This window comes from Syngnathus floridae, chromosome 4 (genome assembly GCF_059516105.1).
Source record: "Syngnathus floridae isolate MCC-2025c chromosome 4, RoL_Sflo_1.0, whole genome shotgun sequence".
NCBI classification, from domain to species: domain Eukaryota; kingdom Metazoa; phylum Chordata; class Actinopteri; order Syngnathiformes; family Syngnathidae; genus Syngnathus; species Syngnathus floridae.
This window is the reverse complement of record NC_142416.1, coordinates 9,413,483-9,431,624: the sequence shown is the minus strand read 5'-3', so window position 1 is coordinate 9,431,624 and position 18,142 is coordinate 9,413,483. Positions and strand designations below refer to the sequence as shown.

General features: G+C 42.1%; 1 protein-coding gene and 7 non-coding genes across 17 annotated transcripts; all 8 read left to right on the top strand.

Annotated features, from left to right (window-relative positions):
* Positions 1–613: 613 nt before the first annotated feature.
* On the top strand, positions 614–732 carry LOC148398808 (5S ribosomal RNA). The gene has a single exon (XR_015858307.1). It is a non-coding gene; the product is annotated as a 5S ribosomal RNA (ribosomal RNA).
* Positions 733–1,100: 368 nt separating this feature from the next.
* LOC148398807 (5S ribosomal RNA) lies at positions 1,101–1,219 on the top strand. Its single transcript, XR_015858323.1, has one exon. It is a non-coding gene; the product is annotated as a 5S ribosomal RNA (ribosomal RNA).
* Positions 1,220–1,850: 631 nt separating this feature from the next.
* Positions 1,851–1,969, top strand: LOC148398806 (5S ribosomal RNA). The gene has a single exon (XR_015858306.1). It is a non-coding gene; the product is annotated as a 5S ribosomal RNA (ribosomal RNA).
* A 368-nt stretch (positions 1,970–2,337) lies between these two features.
* Positions 2,338–2,456, top strand: LOC148398805 (5S ribosomal RNA). Its single transcript, XR_015858312.1, has one exon. It is a non-coding gene; the product is annotated as a 5S ribosomal RNA (ribosomal RNA).
* Positions 2,457–3,087: 631 nt separating this feature from the next.
* Positions 3,088–3,206, top strand: LOC148398804 (5S ribosomal RNA). Its single transcript, XR_015858305.1, has one exon. It is a non-coding gene; the product is annotated as a 5S ribosomal RNA (ribosomal RNA).
* A 368-nt stretch (positions 3,207–3,574) lies between these two features.
* Positions 3,575–3,693, top strand: LOC148398803 (5S ribosomal RNA). Its single transcript, XR_015858301.1, has one exon. It is a non-coding gene; the product is annotated as a 5S ribosomal RNA (ribosomal RNA).
* Positions 3,694–4,324: 631 nt separating this feature from the next.
* Positions 4,325–4,443, top strand: LOC148398802 (5S ribosomal RNA). Its single transcript, XR_015858298.1, has one exon. It is a non-coding gene; the product is annotated as a 5S ribosomal RNA (ribosomal RNA).
* Positions 4,444–6,308: 1,865 nt separating this feature from the next.
* noctb (nocturnin b) lies at positions 6,309–17,037 on the top strand. 10 transcript variants are annotated; one of them, XM_088373982.1, is made up of 7 exons: positions 6,313–6,433; positions 8,918–9,011; positions 9,432–9,531; positions 13,223–13,377; positions 13,508–13,673; positions 14,769–15,100; positions 15,628–17,037. In XM_088373982.1, the coding sequence occupies exons 1-7, from the start codon at positions 6,411–6,413 to the stop codon at positions 16,147–16,149; spliced, it is 1,392 nt and encodes a 463-aa protein (XP_088230108.1). In that variant the 5' UTR covers positions 6,313–6,410; the 3' UTR covers positions 16,150–17,037. The 10 variants fall into 10 exon arrangements, with proteins under 10 accessions (XP_088230107.1, XP_088230112.1, XP_088230108.1 ...); XM_088373987.1 differs by having other exon boundaries at positions 6,375–6,433; positions 8,918–9,076; XM_088373984.1 differs by having other exon boundaries at positions 6,375–6,433; positions 8,918–9,076; positions 9,368–9,531.
* Positions 17,038–18,142: the final 1,105 nt, after the last annotated feature.

Genomic DNA, 18,142 nt, shown 5'->3' with positions numbered 1-18,142 from the left:
CACTTCAATCGTTTAAGAAACTATTTTTTACAACACCCATCACGAATGGCATCCGGAAACAGCAAGCCTAATTTAAACTCCGACATTGAAACTATAACACGAGTTTGAAAGCTATATTATGTGGTGACATCCACAGCATTGTAGTTCAATTTTTTACCGCTAGAGAGCAGACTATGTACAGTGAGCATGGCTCCCTGTGAACTCAAAGCAGCAGGCTTGACTTGTAAAACAACCCAACACAACACTTCCATGAAGTGTTTTTAAACTTTTCAAGGCATTTATTTTGATTCAGCAAAATGCAGGTCGCAACGGCAAATTCGTGCTACCGCATAAAAAGCTGTCAATAACTTTTCATGATAGCCACGTTTCCATAAAACACCAAAAGTCTTGGAAGAAAGCCTGTTTCGGCCCTGGTTGTAAAAAAAAAACAACAAAAAAAACAAAAGGGAAGGGAGACCGTCCGGGAATACCAGGTGCTGAAAGCCTTTTTTTTTTCTTTTCCACGTCAATTGTGAAAGGAAACTTTTACCACAGCCATCAAGTCCCGCCGCTGCTTGGCATGGTTTCAGGGGCGATTGTGTCTATAAAACGAAAAATTCTGAGAGATCTCACGGCTTACGGCCATACTACCCTGAGAGCGCCCGATCTCGTCCGATCTCGGAGGCTAAGCAGGGTCGGGCCTGGTTAGTACTTGGATGGGCGACCGCCTGGGAATACCAGTTGCTGTAAGCTTCTTTTTTTTTTTTTTCTTATGTGCACTTCAATCGTTTGAGCCAAGAACTTTTTACAGCACCCATCACGAATGGCATTCGGAAACTGCAAGCCTAGTTTGAACTCCGACACTGAAACTATAACACGAGTTTAAAACCTACATTGTGTGGCGACAGCCATAGCATTGTAGTTCACGTTTTTACCGCTAGAGGACAGACTATGTACAGTGAATAAAGAGCATGGCTCCCTGTGAAGTGGTTAAGGTTTGTCTTTTAATGCAGGATGCTTGGTCTCCATGTGCCGAAGCAGTTTTGAAGGCTTCATTGGCTCGCTCGCTAGTTTCAGGGGCGATTGTGTCTATAAAATGCAAAGTGTTGGGTCACCTCACGGCTTACGGCCATACTACCCTGAGAACGCCCGATCTCGTCCGATCTCGGAAGCTAAGCAGGGTCGGGCCTGGTTAGTACTTGGATGGGAGACCGCCTGGGAATACCAGGTGCTGTAAGCTTTTTCTTTTTCTTATGTGCACTTCAATCGTTTAAGAAACTATTTTTTACAACACCCATCACGAATGGCATCCGGAAACAGCAAGCCTAATTTAAACTCCGACATTGAAACTATAACACGAGTTTGAAAGCTATATTATGTGGTGACATCCACAGCATTGTAGTTCAATTTTTTACCGCTAGAGAGCAGACTATGTACAGTGAGCATGGCTCCCTGTGAACTCAAAGCAGCAGGCTTGACTTGTAAAACAACCCAACACAACACTTCCATGAAGTGTTTTTAAACTTTTCAAGGCATTTATTTTGATTCAGCAAAATGCAGGTCGCAACGGCAAATTCGTGCTACCGCATAAAAAGCTGTCAATAACTTTTCATGATAGCCACGTTTCCATAAAACACCAAAAGTCTTGGAAGAAAGCCTGTTTCGGCCCTGGTTGTAAAAAAAAAACAACAAAAAAAACAAAAGGGAAGGGAGACCGTCCGGGAATACCAGGTGCTGAAAGCCTTTTTTTTTTCTTTTCCACGTCAATTGTGAAAGGAAACTTTTACCACAGCCATCAAGTCCCGCCGCTGCTTGGCATGGTTTCAGGGGCGATTGTGTCTATAAAACGAAAAATTCTGAGAGATCTCACGGCTTACGGCCATACTACCCTGAGAGCGCCCGATCTCGTCCGATCTCGGAGGCTAAGCAGGGTCGGGCCTGGTTAGTACTTGGATGGGCGACCGCCTGGGAATACCAGTTGCTGTAAGCTTCTTTTTTTTTTTTTTCTTATGTGCACTTCAATCGTTTGAGCCAAGAACTTTTTACAGCACCCATCACGAATGGCATTCGGAAACTGCAAGCCTAGTTTGAACTCCGACACTGAAACTATAACACGAGTTTAAAACCTACATTGTGTGGCGACAGCCATAGCATTGTAGTTCACGTTTTTACCGCTAGAGGACAGACTATGTACAGTGAATAAAGAGCATGGCTCCCTGTGAAGTGGTTAAGGTTTGTCTTTTAATGCAGGATGCTTGGTCTCCATGTGCCGAAGCAGTTTTGAAGGCTTCATTGGCTCGCTCGCTAGTTTCAGGGGCGATTGTGTCTATAAAATGCAAAGTGTTGGGTCACCTCACGGCTTACGGCCATACTACCCTGAGAACGCCCGATCTCGTCCGATCTCGGAAGCTAAGCAGGGTCGGGCCTGGTTAGTACTTGGATGGGAGACCGCCTGGGAATACCAGGTGCTGTAAGCTTTTTCTTTTTCTTATGTGCACTTCAATCGTTTAAGAAACTATTTTTTACAACACCCATCACGAATGGCATCCGGAAACAGCAAGCCTAATTTAAACTCCGACATTGAAACTATAACACGAGTTTGAAAGCTATATTATGTGGTGACATCCACAGCATTGTAGTTCAATTTTTTACCGCTAGAGAGCAGACTATGTACAGTGAGCATGGCTCCCTGTGAACTCAAAGCAGCAGGCTTGACTTGTAAAACAACCCAACACAACACTTCCATGAAGTGTTTTTAAACTTTTCAAGGCATTTATTTTGATTCAGCAAAATGCAGGTCGCAACGGCAAATTCGTGCTACCGCATAAAAAGCTGTCAATAACTTTTCATGATAGCCACGTTTCCATAAAACACCAAAAGTCTTGGAAGAAAGCCTGTTTCGGCCCTGGTTGTAAAAAAAAAACAACAAAAAAAACAAAAGGGAAGGGAGACCGTCCGGGAATACCAGGTGCTGAAAGCCTTTTTTTTTTCTTTTCCACGTCAATTGTGAAAGGAAACTTTTACCACAGCCATCAAGTCCCGCCGCTGCTTGGCATGGTTTCAGGGGCGATTGTGTCTATAAAACGAAAAATTCTGAGAGATCTCACGGCTTACGGCCATACTACCCTGAGAGCGCCCGATCTCGTCCGATCTCGGAGGCTAAGCAGGGTCGGGCCTGGTTAGTACTTGGATGGGCGACCGCCTGGGAATACCAGTTGCTGTAAGCTTCTTTTTTTTTTTTTTCTTATGTGCACTTCAATCGTTTGAGCCAAGAACTTTTTACAGCACCCATCACGAATGGCATTCGGAAACTGCAAGCCTAGTTTGAACTCCGACACTGAAACTATAACACGAGTTTAAAACCTACATTGTGTGGCGACAGCCATAGCATTGTAGTTCACGTTTTTACCGCTAGAGGACAGACTATGTACAGTGAATAAAGAGCATGGCTCCCTGTGAAGTGGTTAAGGTTTGTCTTTTAATGCAGGATGCTTGGTCTCCATGTGCCGAAGCAGTTTTGAAGGCTTCATTGGCTCGCTCGCTAGTTTCAGGGGCGATTGTGTCTATAAAATGCAAAGTGTTGGGTCACCTCACGGCTTACGGCCATACTACCCTGAGAACGCCCGATCTCGTCCGATCTCGGAAGCTAAGCAGGGTCGGGCCTGGTTAGTACTTGGATGGGAGACCGCCTGGGAATACCAGGTGCTGTAAGCTTTTTCTTTTTCTTATGTGCACTTCAATCGTTTAAGAAACTATTTTTTACAACACCCATCACGAATGGCATCCGGAAACAGCAAGCCTAATTTAAACTCCGACATTGAAACTATAACACGAGTTTGAAAGCTATATTATGTGGTGACATCCACAGCATTGTAGTTCAATTTTTTACCGCTAGAGAGCAGACTATGTACAGTGAGCATGGCTCCCTGTGAACTCAAAGCAGCAGGCTTGACTTGTAAAAGAACCCAACACAACACTTCCATGAAGTGTTTTTAAACTTTTCAAGGCATTTATTTTGATTCAGCAAAATGCAGGTCGCAACGGCAAATTCGTGCTACCGCATAAAAAGCTGTCAATAACTTTTCATGATAGCCACGTTTCCATAAAACACCAAAAGTCTTGGAAGAAAGCCTGTTTCGGCCCTGGTTGTAAAAAAAAAACAACAAAAAAAACAAAAGGGAAGGGAGACCGTCCGGGAATACCAGGTGCTGAAAGCCTTTTTTTTTTCTTTTCCACGTCAATTGTGAAAGGAAACTTTTACCACAGCCATCAAGTCCCGCCGCTGCTTGGCATGGTTTCAGGGGCGATTGTGTCTATAAAATGAAAAATTCTGAGAGATCTCACGGCTTACGGCCATACTACCCTGAGAGCGCCCGATCTCGTCCGATCTCGGAGGCTAAGCAGGGTCGGGCCTGGTTAGTACTTGGATGGGCGACCGCCTGGGAATACCAGGAGCTGTAAGCCTTTGTCTTTTTCTTTTTTTTTTTTTTTTTCTCAAAGTCAAAGTCAGCTTTATTGTCAATTTCTCCAAATGCCAAAGACACACAAAGAAACCGAAATTTCGTTCCCCGCTATCTCACGGTGACAAGACATGGCCCACAATAGACAATCAAGTAAACAAGTAAACAACAGCGTGCTGAATAAATAATGAATAAATAACACAACAAATAAATAAGAGGAGCAAAAAGGAGCAAGTGAGCGTACAGCAGACATTCCAGAAAATAGCGCAACAGTGCCGCACGCTACGCAGAAGAGGGTAGCGAGTTCAGGGTCCTAACAGCCTGGAGAATGAAGCTGTTGGCGAGTCTGGTGGTGCGGGAGCGCAGGCTCCTGTACCTCTTCCCAGAGGGCAGAAGGTTAAACAAAGAATGAGCTGGGTGACTCACATCACTCACAATCGCGGTTGCCTTGCGGGTGAGATGGGAGGTGTAAATGTCCTTCAGGGAGGGGAGCGAAGCATCAATAATCTTACCAGCCGTATTCACTATGCGCTGCAGGGCCTTCAAGTTCTGTTCAGTGCAGCTACCACCCCAGACAGCGATGCAACTGGTGAGGACGCTCTCAATGGTGCCACGGTAGAATGTAGACAGGACTACCTGAGGAGCCCCCTTCTGCGTAGCGTGCGGCACTGTTGCGCTATTTTCTGGAATGTCTGCTGTACGCTCACTTCCTCCTTTTTGCTCCTCTTATTTATTTGTTGTGTTATTTATTCATTATTTATTCAGCACGCTGTTGTTTACTTGTTTACTTGATTGTCTATTGTGGGCCATGTCTTGTCACCGTGGGATAGCGGGGAACGAAATTTCGGTTTCTTTGTGTGTCTTTGGCATGTGGAGAAATTGACAATAAAGCTGACTTTGACTTTGACATGTAACCATTACATACAATCTGTTGACATTTGTGATGGATGTACATTGAAAATTATTGCAACACAAGACTTTTAAGCATGTGGTTGTGTTTGAGGTTTGTAAAGTGTCAGGTGTTACATGATGGGAAATTCTCTGTTAATAGGGGACAATTTGTAAGACAGTGGTGAGGCCAGCCATGATGTACGCATTGGAGACTGGAGGTGATGGAAATCATAATAATGAGGATTATCTTTAGGTGTTACTAGGTTGGATAGGATTAGAAATCGGATGCTCAGAGGGACAGCCAAGTTTAGATGTTTTGGGACAAAGATAGAGCTGACTTGGGTGTTGTGGACACATCCAAAGAGGAGAGAGCTATATTGAGGATGGAGCTGACAGACAAGAGAGGTGGAGAAGATTCATGGATCCAATATAGTGCAGGAAGACATGAAGGCAGGTGGCCTCTGAGAGAATGATGCTGATGGAAAAGGATGACATGCTGAGGAAGAGAAGGATTGGTGTTTGAGGATCTGTTGAAAATGTTCAAAATATTCAAACACGGTAAAAAAAATTCAAGTAAAATCCAACATTTCATTTTTCAACAGTTGTACAGAAATCAGTGGACGCAATTCCTGGGTGAGCTTTCAAAGCTAAGAAATTCAAAGTTCATGTAAAGTTTTCATTGTAATAGTAATCACCTATTCTACATGTAATAAAAGTGAGAATTCTGACTTGAGAGTTAGAAAGTAGGAATTCTCATTTTATAGTCAGAATTCTGACTTTATAGTGAGAATTCCCACTTTAAAGTCAAAAAGTCACAATTCTCACTTGTCACTTTCTGATAAAAAGTTTCTGAGAAAAAAAGTCAGAATTCTGTCTCCCTTTTATTTTTCTTCACTGGCCCTAATCCTCTTCCGTAGTAGTATTCGCTGACTACAAGGTGCATGTTCTTGTTCTTTATGATTTTTTCCTTCTCTGTAGCTAGCGTCACCATTCACTTTGATGACGACAACACCCTGCGACAGCCAGGGTTGCCAGATACTCGTGTCTACAATTGTCCGTACAAAGCTGCAGAACAAATAAATGATTACGACTCCATTGCCAAGGTAAGATTAAATATCGTCATTGCTCATTAAATATTTAACTAAATATCCAAAACACCACTGTTTATTCTAGACACAAATGGAGTCAAGTTTTAAACGTTTATCCCACCTTGGCGATAAAACAAAACCAAAAACAAGCATTGACCAATTTAGCGTTATTTCGAATAGCCATTAGTTTTACCGCATTATACTGCGTGACTGTGCATTGTAATGTCTAAAGCCCAAACTGAATCAAGATTGTGATGTTTGCTTATTCACTCTGCTGCGTTTATTACGTTTCCATTTTTCATCGTTGGTTCACGCAAATGTTGGCAGTCAACCATATAATTTAGGAGAGCATATGCAGTATTTTTTTCCACTTCACTTTTTACCTGAATTCTTCCAGTCTGGCAACACGATTATCCCCTCATGGGGGAATTCATACTTGTAATTTCTCGAAACAGACCCGTACCCGGACCACACCACTCTCACTTGCTGTAAATTTCTTGTCAAGTTTTTGTCTAATATACCGGAGCTCTACGATCTATTTATATATGTTAAACGTAGCGTGTAAAACCGCAGCGAAAGCTGTTGTGGTTGCAATGGCTTGCCGTAGGCGTTTGTGTTACCATGGCGACTAAACTTTAACAGTTTATGAGCTGACCATATTATCTGTACACATTCTAGACCCAGACACAGTGTTTTGAAAAATGGAAAATTACTTTGTTCCCGAGTTGCCAGCGATTGTGAGGGCTCTCGAACGTGTCAAGGATTTATATAAGGAGTTTCAGGAAGAGAGAATTTCTTTCTCTGCTGAGGCCGGCCGTCACCTGGCTGAGCTATCCACAGCCATCATTGAACTGAAGGCAGAGAGAAATGCTGCACATGAATATTTACATGTAGAGGTAATCGAAAACAGTAAGACAAGACAGCAAATTAGCAACACAAAGCCCAATGTGAAGGCTCCTCCGGAATTCAAAGCTCAATAAGTAAAGCACCTCCAGCAAGATCTCAAGATGATCTCTCAACTCCAGGAAGCCACAGAGGGGAACTTGGAAGCACTTCACAGTCAAACCGAATCACTGCAAGAAGAGTGAGAACGTGCTAAAGAAGAGTATGATGGCGCCTTTGCTGCTTTGAATGATTGTATCACCCTCAAAAACATCTTGCAGTTGTCAGCTTCACACACAGCTACAGATAGAGGACCTGAAGAATGGCATTGCATCTGTACAAGAGATGACAGTGACATTGCAAACTTGTCCCTCCCTTGACAGAGAGGCTTTCTCAGTGCAACAGGACAACCTGTCAAGCAATATTTGCCATGCTGAAGAAAAAAAGAAGCAGCAGAAGCAAGTGATCATGAATCACAGAAGAGATTTGGAAAGCGTTAATGACGAAAAAAAAAAAAAAAAGCTGCATGTGACTGTCTGGACACAATGCAAGGTGATATTTCAGAGATGGAGAAAAACCTGCACAGACTAACCACATCTCATTGCCAGTGTGAGAAAGCGCCACAAGGGGGAATCCAAATGCAGCAAGAATTGAGGAAACAGAAGCAAATGTTAAAGGAGGAGTTGAATGAGTTAATTAATCCCATCAGCATGACTGTACAGTTTCTTAAAGAAGAAATTGTCACTGTTGATGAGCAGATAGAAAACACCAGAAGATCAGGGTCTTCTTGCCGTGACTCCCTCACCCAAATGTACGAGATGTTGAGACTACAACAAGAGGAAGAAGAAGAAGAAGTAAGAGCGCAGCATTTCCACGTCTCACAGCAGCTCGAGCAATCACAGCTGCAGCTGGAAATTTGCACGGCATTCTTGGCCAAACATGGCAAGGAGACCCAGGAAATGCAGCGCCACATTGGAGAACTCAGAGAAGCTGACAGCAGCTTGAGGAGAAAGGAGAGCTTCTGAAGCAGTTGGAGAGCAAGTGTGATGAGGAGCAGCCGCAACACCATGACTTGGAAATGCTCACCTTGGAGCTGAGGAGGAGGAGAAATGATCTGGAGCTGGTAATTGAGGAACTGATGACGAGTACCAAGACACTCCTTGAGCCCAAACAAGAATTTCCCCCAAACAACAAAAATAATACCAATAATAATGTATAGACAAAACAAAATTGCTGAGCTCAATAAATGATAGTTCTATTCCAGAAATTTTCCCCCAAACAACAAAATAATATTATGTAAAAACAAAACAATCGCAGAGCTCAATAAATTATTGTTCTCTTCCAATAATTTCCCTAAAACAACAAAAATAATAATTATTAATGTTTTATATTTACTGTATATTTTGTTTGTCATCGCATTCAAAATGTATTACAAGCAATTATAATTAGTGAAGCTAGAATTCTGAAATGATTGGTTCACTATTTTTATCACGTCTACTTCCAAATTGACTGTATATTAATTACAAAGCAAACTTCATATTTCTTAAAACATTACTCTGTACTGCTGATTGGGAAGCACAATGTGCAACAGATGATAAACTCTCATGTTGACTTCAGGCGAAGCCAGGGAGAACAAGCCAACTTCATGCTGGAACCCCAGTGCAAAGATTCAAACCCAGAACCTTTCAACATGGTGGCAGACATGCTTAAGGTTAACCAATCTTCTGTCCCAATAAATCCCTGGCATTTGCACTTCTCCAGATCCCTTACAAACTGGTGGGCAAACTTTCTCACAAGCACTCCATATTTTGCTGAAGCTATTTCGGAATGTACGTAAATAAATGTGTACGTATTGGCTAGATTGCAAATGACTCCACATCCACCAGAGGGCAGGATTAACAATCTCTCTCTCTCTCTCTCTCTCTCTCTCTCTCTCTCTCTCTCTCTCTCTCTCTCTCTCTCTCTCTCTCTCTCTCTCTCTCTCTCTCTCTCTCTCTCTCTCTCTCTCTCTCTCTCGCTGTGTCACTCGTTCTCACTCTCCCCCTCTTAAATGACCTTGCAATGTAGTTAGAGGGGTCAAGCAAGCCCCCGGGCTGGCAACAAACACCGGCTGACAGCTGCGTCCCCACAGTGGGACTTTTGTAACCCTAGGAACCACTTTAAGGACCTCATGCAGGCAAAGCAACATGAGGGGAAAATAAGGAAGACAAAAAACGAAGAAAAGACAACAGGTAACTTGTCAGATTACTTATCTTTGTTCTCGTTGGCATGTTTACGGTCTGTTTGTTGTTGTTGTCTGACTGTTAATGGGTTCGCCTGCCAGAACGTGCTTGGATATTGCCTGCCGGTACATTGCCGCAGTTTTATTATATCTGTTTTTTTGTTGTTGTTGAATATGGAAACATTTTTTCTTTAAATGACGAGTGTTATTTTTTTTATTATTAGTTGAAAGACGTGTTGGTTGTTACACTCCATAAATTCAACCTATTTTTAGCCATGGGAAGTTTGGCAGCTCTCACAAACAAGTTGTAATCTCACGAGAGGTGCAACAATTAAATGATGACTAATTATCAAATTAATTACTATTTTTGATGTGATTAATTGTTTGTTTTGATTTAAAATTGACCTAATATTTGTAACTTCAGCTTTCCAACAGAAAGTACTGTATTACATGATTTCTATAGTCCTCCATGAAAGCAGTGATTACCTTTTGATCAGAATAAAAATAATCCATCCATCTTCAACACCGTTATCCTATTCAGGATCATGGAAGGTGCTGGAGCCTATCTCAGATGACATCGAGCCAAAGGCAGACTACACCCTGAACTGGTTCCTTGCCAGTCCGCAGGGCACTTAGAGAGAAACAATCAATCATACCGCCACTGAGTGGGAATCAATACCACGCTGCCCGCACACAAGTCAGGCGAGTGTATAATATAATAATAAAATAATTTACTTTTATTTTGGAAAACTGATCAACATTGGGCTATTTTGTTCGATTTTAAGGGCCAAACCAGTCATTAAATCATAATTACTAAAATTAAAAAAAACATTTTTTAATGTGGTTCATACATGAATCGACTTAATAATTGGAGAATTAATTGATTATTAAAGATAACCGTTGTTCGCAGCTGTAACTCTCATCTATTTGGGAAATGATTTATATATAGATTAAGTTACTTTTTGTTTTATACATTTTTATGTAAAATGAAATGTCAACACGGTATTTAAAATTTGTTACATATAAGGTCACACGACATTTACGCATGTCAGTAGTAGTCGTCCATATGTACCCTGGGATTTCAGGGTGTCCTTTGCTGCTAGTCTAAAGTCAGCTGAGTTAAATTCCAGTTCACCTGTGAATCTAATTTGGAAAAGTGGTATAGAAAAAGGATGCATAAATCAAAACTATATTGTTTTATATGTATACATCCCTTGCTGTATTGACCACCTATGTAGGATTATTTATGAACTCGACATGTATATGTCTACTCGTAACATGCTTAACCTGATTTCGTAATGTCAAAATATCATCTCCATAACTGAAAATAACATTGTCTTTCAAGGCTGTTCTTTAAATTAATGCTGCATTCGGTCGATTGGCTTCATCTCAAAATAACACAAGCTTTTGATTTTATAGCTTACAGTAAAAACATGACAGTGAAATTGGCATGCAAAGTGACCTGATGGCAAACAGTAAACAGTACTGTAATGTCATGAGGCAATTTCCTTTTCCCAGTTTAGAAATGTCAATGCCCTCCTAAAGTGTACAGGTCTCTGTCTCACCCCCCCCCCCTCGCCTACTCTCTCTCTCTCTCCCCAGTCTCTCTCTCTCCTCTCTCTCCATCTGTTTCTCTCTCACTCTCTCCATCTGTTTCTCTCTTGCTCTCTCTCCCTTTGAATAAGGGTAGACGTCGCATGTGTCGTGACTTGATGATGAAAAGCTGGTGCGCACAGACATGAGTCATCGTTCGTAGGCTACGAGAAGCTTCCGTTCCGTTTGACCGTGTTGCATCAAAGCATATAACACTGAGAGGATGTCCTCTACGAGAGGATTCATTCAGGTGGCAGAGCAAAATATTTCCAAGTATGTTATCTTAGGAACCCGCTTACAAAAACCAGTCTTCTGTTATCAGAATCTAGCAGCATAGCCTTAGCTCTGATAAGCTCTCGTTCTAAAGTGTGATCTGTAAATGAGCAATGAGCATAGTGCAATATGCAGTGTACATTTCCCAACCTGTTGACTTTGCAAGAATTTTACTTTTGATTACTTATTACTTTACTTTTTACGTCTTTTTATTTTGGCAGTTCTGCAAAACTGTCCATTTTCTATTTTGGCACTCTTCACAGAATACTGTACTGGTCATCTTGTCATGGAAAAGTAAATGTGAGAAATGACGCTTGTGAAACAACAACTAGGAGGTGTTGCTGCATGCTTACAGTGAAAGACATTGCTTAACTCCAGGGAGGCACACACGCAAACACACACACACCCTACACACAACGGTTGCTATGTGACAGCTGAACCATTACAGAAATCAGTTAACTTTTGGCGTGTCACCAATGGGTATTAATTCATGTGAAAGGCTACCAGTTTCAAATTATGAGAGAAAGTCCCATCATCTGTAAGTTATTTTTAGAGCAGGTTCATGGGCTACTCGTGTGGTCCTTAAGGGCTACCTGGTGCCCACGGGGACCACGTTGGTGTCCCTTTAGTTCACACTGTGTTGATGTTCCCTTGATGGTGCCAAATGCACCATTGTGTGTGCGTCAGAGTGTTGTGAAAGAGGAGCACTCTGCTCACACACTGCCTCACAGGCACATGACCTCACATAGTTCATAATGGGCGGGATGCCGTCAGAGTCTCCTTCTGCCTCCACCCCGGAGGCTTTATAAGCTGCGGGAAGCACAGCTCAACGTGAGATATTTGCTTACACTCACGGAAATCACATCACTCGCTTTCATCTTCATCGAGCACGCAGCGGACATTGTGATGCAGACATTGAGTAAGGCGCCTTTCGTTACTGTCATTGTTGTATTTATGATGTGTGTGTAATGTTTAGGGAGACAACATTTGAAGGTTTTAAAATGAATGGCATCTGCTGTTTTCACCTCATTATTAGAACGTATAGCTGTATGTCTTGAACCTGGCACCCCAAGATGTGGTAGCAATAAGTATACTGGTACTCTCAATATTGTTACTTTGGTAGCATGGACTCGCCACTAATGTGAACTTTTCCATATTAGTTTGTGTTAGGGCCTGACTGTTTAATCAGATGGCTAATTAAACCGGCCAGCCAAATGGGCAAAATACCTAGGACGTAAGTGTAATAGTATGAATTGAACGTTTGCTGGACTATGAACAATAACATGTTTTGGCAGGTCAACTGCAAATCAATATGACCCACTTAGCTTTCGCTGATTTGGCACGCTTGCGACAATAACATGTGGGCATGTAAACATTCTAATGCAATACTATCATACCGTATTCCACTTTGTTAGGGGAATGGGGGGTGTCTGACATTGATCATTGAGCCCTTTTACGCTTCAGTGATTTTCCACTAAGTGGTTTTGTGTCACTGACCAGTTGCCGTGTCAAGCTGTTAGGTTTTCAAAGGGCAGGAGTTTAATCCTCCAGGTAATTGATAGGATATGCCTCAGTGCATGCATGGACACACTCAAAATGTGCTCCTGTACACACAGACTAAGTGGAAATTTCAGATCTTTATCATACTTGGAGATTGAACACGTTTCCCCTCTTCACAGAAGAAGCTAAGAAAGGAGCTTCTTTCAGATTACAAACACGTACATCAATTCATTTTGTCTAGCCCTTGTCCTCATGAATAATTTTTTTTTCTCATTTATACTTGTGTGTAAAGTGTAAGTAAGATTTCACATTTGTGTTGATGTTGTTCTTCGCAGGATACCCAATGGGTGGTAGAGCCACCAGGTTGTACAGCGCTTTGGCCCACACCATCAGCAGCAGCGATGCCAGCAGCCATCGTGTTCCCCTCCCTCTGACCCACTTGGACGCTTACCAGCCAGCGGACGCAACCCTGGATCTTGATTTCTGCCAGGTGACCGACCATCTGTCTTCTTAACGTGGAAAACACTTAAATCGCACTTAATTAATTTGATAAATGATAATAATAATGATTTAATATCTGTGAACTGGAAATGACAGTGTGTGTTTGCTCTGTCTTCCAGGAGCAAAATGGGTCCCCATTGAGTCCCCTCAATGCAGCCGAGGTTATGAGGCAGTGCGAGGTGGCACTCGGTGATGGAGCGCCGCGCTTACACAGGAATTTCATTCGACATTCGAACGGCAACGGCCACAGCATCCGGGTGATGCAGTGGAACATTCTGGCCCAAGGTAGGAAGCTGTCGGATGCCATGTTTTCACTAATTTTCTGGACACGTGTTTGTATTTCAGAAATAAAAGCCTTTTTGATGCGCATAAACAGTTAAATCTAATATGAAATCAGAATTGTGGAAAGAGCTTGGTAGTTATGTCAGACAGATCCTGTTTCTTAGTTTCCAAGACTGGCAGTGTCACAAACACAAAAGTGGCCTAAAATGTGACTCGTGACTGGGGTATGTCACAACTATGACTGTGTTCCCATGGTAGCAAACGGTAAAAAAAAAAAAAAAAAAAACTAGTGCAAAGCATTGATTTAGATGTTTGTTTGGCGATGGTGTGTAAACAGTTGAATGAAGCTCGGAGCCACAGTGTTTTTGATGGGCGAGGTCTAAGTGTACTGTACTAGGTAAAAAAAAAAAAAAAGGTTAAGGCCATTGCATGCAGTTTGAGCAATTAAGTCAGCACCTGAGCCATACCAATGGTACTTTTACAACACTGAGAATCACATATTTTTGTAACTATATGATTTCTAATTGATTTCATTTAAATTAACTAACCACTTAGTTTTCTAAAATAAATGGTTAACATAAACTTTGACTTTTTTTACCTAATATTTTACCTAATAAGTTCAACAATTGAGCCCTTTATTTAATGATTTATACATATAATAATAATAATAATAATAATAATAATAATAATAATAATAATAATACATGAATATATCTGTCAAATAATACTACCACTACGACTACTACTACTACTAATAATAATAATAACACATGAATATATTAGTCAAATACTTTTTTAAAACTAACAATATGATGTAAAATTATTTTTAAGGACAATGGAAAAAAAAATTAGGAAAAAGATGTTTTAAATGAATGCAACTTTTGATGATGTTAATTCTCAATTACCCAAATTAACGACATTGCAGCTGTGTGTGGCCCACACATATATATATATAGCGGCTATAGTTTGCATAGCTGGACATGCATTGTAAGAGATACTGGTAGAGTCCTAATAAGCTGAAGAACTCAAAAACTGTGAAAGTAGAAGCACAGTCAATGGCAGTCTAAAAGTCTCAAAGTTCCATCTCTTTCTTATCAGCTCTTGGCGAAGGACTTGACAGTTTTGTGCTGTGTCCTCCGGAGGCACTCAGCTGGTCCCGAAGGAAGTACCTCATCTTAGACGAGATCCTCACCTACCGACCTCACATCCTGTGTCTGCAGGAGGTGGACCACTACTTTGACACCCTGCAGCCGGTTCTGGGCCGTCTGGGTTTCAGCAGCAGGTTCTGCCCTAAGCCCTGGTCGCCGTGTCTGGATGTAGAGGGCAACAACGGCCCTGATGGCTGTGCGCTCTTTTTTGATGAGTCACGCTTCGAGTTTTTGGATTGCGTCAGTTTACGGCTTTCTGCCATGATGATTCCAACCAATCAGGTCAGTGCAAACTTTTTTTATGTCACAATCAAGCGCTGCGTTACAGCAAAACTGCAATTGACACCCCCAAAAGATTTACGATAGCAAGAAGATGCCACAAGATGGCAGCAAAGCAGCTTTTTTTTTCTAAATGAAATGCCTAAATGACAGGTCCTTGACACTAAGATAAAAAAGCAGTAGAGCTCTTCTTTTAAGTTAGGATCCCCAGTTTACCAAAATATGGTTCATTGGCACCAAATGTCACATGATGGTCCCAAAAATGAGACTTTTATTTCCAGAAACAGCAATTGGGTGAGTTTCTAAACAAACCACATAGGATAGATGATAAAAAAAAAATCCAGTAATGAGTTAATTCATTTGCAGGGCTGGCCATGCATATGCAAGTCAGGGACCTTGTCTTGGCATCACATGCACTGTTAGCGAATCTGGCTTTCGTTACCATGACGACTGTAGGCTGAGCCCTGGTATTATGACTATTTTTCTCAAAACCCGTGAAGCATCTCTAACATGCCGCTCTGTCGTCTTAGGTTGCTTTGGTGATGATACTGCGTTGCCGAAGCTCAAGGAAGTGCGTGTGCGTAGCCGTGACCCACCTGAAGGCCCGCTCTGGCTGGGAGTGGCTCCGCAGTTCCCAGGGGTCGGACCTCCTACGTCAAGTCCAAAATGTGGTCCAAAAACATGTGGCAAAAACATCAGAAGACTCAGATTTTCACATCCCATTGATCATATGCGGGGATTTCAACGCAGTCCCAACTGAGGAGGTGTACTGTCGCTTTATGTCTTCTCCTCTTGGCTTGGACTCGGCTTACAAGAAACTCAGCCATGATTGTTTGACTGAGCCCCAGTACACAACGTGGAAAATTCGCCCGACGGGTGAATGCTGCACCACTCTGGATTATATTTGGTATAGTCAGGACATGCTGAGAGTGGACGCGCTCTTGGACATGCCCTCAGAGGAAGAGATTGGCCCTAACAGGCTTCCGTCCTTCAGCTATCCTTCAGACCACCTCTCTCTGGTTTGTGACTTCAGCTTTAAGGAGGACGAGTGACTGTGGACATATAACGTCATCGTTGGCTTGTGAACCTGTGCAACAACAATGAGGAAGGAAAGAAAATATTACAAATGAACTGAAACCTTGTCTACCTCCTGAACTTTGCAGTGTTTGAGTCCTACAGTAGGTTTCGGTAAGTGTTGGCTCGTGAGTGAACGATTCGTTCAAAATAACAATTCTTTTCAGTGAACAAGAGTGAACTCTTTCTTTTTTCAGTTAATATGACTTCAACCAGTAGGTGTCGGTAATGCCCATTGAAGCTAGTGCCACCTCGCCGTAAAACAAAACGAAGAAGAAAATGACGTAACTTCCCGTTCACAAACGAGTCGTGGATTGCATTTCCCGTTCACCAACTGAACGGAACTGTGAGTGAACGAGTCAGTGAGTGAGTGGTTTGCATTTCCAGTTCATCGCGAGAACGGATCAGTGAGGGAACGAATCCTGACTTTTCGGTTTGCGAACGAGTCAAAGGGTGAACTGCCTTCCCGTGCATCAACGGATCAGTCAGTGAATATGTTGTGGTGCGGCTCCTTGCGTGAACAATTCAGCGAATGAACGTGAGCTAGAATGTAGATAAACGATTTGCCAAGGAAAGAAAGAACCACACACTAAAACACCACTTCTTTTGTGCTCGTTTTCTCCAAGCTAACGGCTAACTTTATTGCATGAAAGGATGCGCCGTTATGCACTAGCGGGGAGATTATGCTTCTCTTTGAGTAATCTTTATTTTATAACGCTTACAGTAGTTTTTAAATAACGTGTATGCATATACACGCCTAAATATTGTTATCCAGTATATCTACTGCAACTTCACATTAGATTGCTGGTTTGAAATTTACTTTTATTATTATTATTATTTTAATAAACATTTATGTTAAAAACTTGTTTGGTGTTTTATTCTTTGTTTAAATTTTTTTGGGCATGAAAACAAAAATTTGGTTAACTGCTTTATATAACAATATGTATGTGTTTTACGGTGTGTATATGTGTTGGTGTCCCCCAAAATAAAGAGTAGTAGTCAAATACACATTCTTGACATGTACGAAATGCATAAAGTTATTAGGTACATCTGAAAATGGTGGTGTACCTAATGGAGTGTCTGTGTGACTTCACAGATCAACCAGCCAATCAGAAAGTGGGGGTGCGGGCGGGTGTGGCACTTTTCACTTTCAGTTAAGCAAAGGCCATGATTTTTCCCTAATGAAATGGCCTCTTATTAGGTACACCTGAAAATGGCATTGGACCTAACGGAGTGTCCGTGTGATGTCACAGATCAAACTGATAATCAGAAAGTGGGGGTGAGGGCGGGTGTGGCACTTTTCACTTTCAGTTAAACCAGGGGTGTCGACCTCCTGTCCTCGGGGGGCCGCGTTCCAATAGGTTTTCCAAGTTACCCTCGTTAAACACACCTGAGTGAAAATATTGGTTCATTTTCACGTTCTGCAGGAGCCTAACTTTTCACACAGGTGCACTTAACAAGGGAATCTTGCAAAACATGTTGGAATGCGGCCCGAGGACTGGAGTTTGACACCTGTGATCTTTGACCATGATTTTTTCCTAATAAAGTGGCCTGTTATTAGGTACACTTGAAAATGGCGGTGTACGTAACGGAGCGTCCGAGTGATGTCACTGATCAACCAGCCAATCAGAAAGTGGGGGTGAGGGCGGGTGTGGCACTTTTCACTTAAACCAGGGGTGTTGACCTCCAGTCCTCGAGGGGCCGCGTTCCAATATGTTTTCCAAGTTACCCTCGTTAAACACACCTGCGTGAAAAGATTTTGTTCATTTTCACGTTCTGCAGGAGCTAAAACTTTTCACGCAGGTGCACTTAACGAGGGGATCTTGGAAAACATTTTGGAATGCGGCACCGAGGACTGGAGTTCGACACCTTTGACCATGATATTTCCTTAATAAAGTGGCCTGTTATTAGGTACACTTGAAAATGCCGGTGTATCTAACGGAGTGTCCGAGTGACGTCACATATCAAACA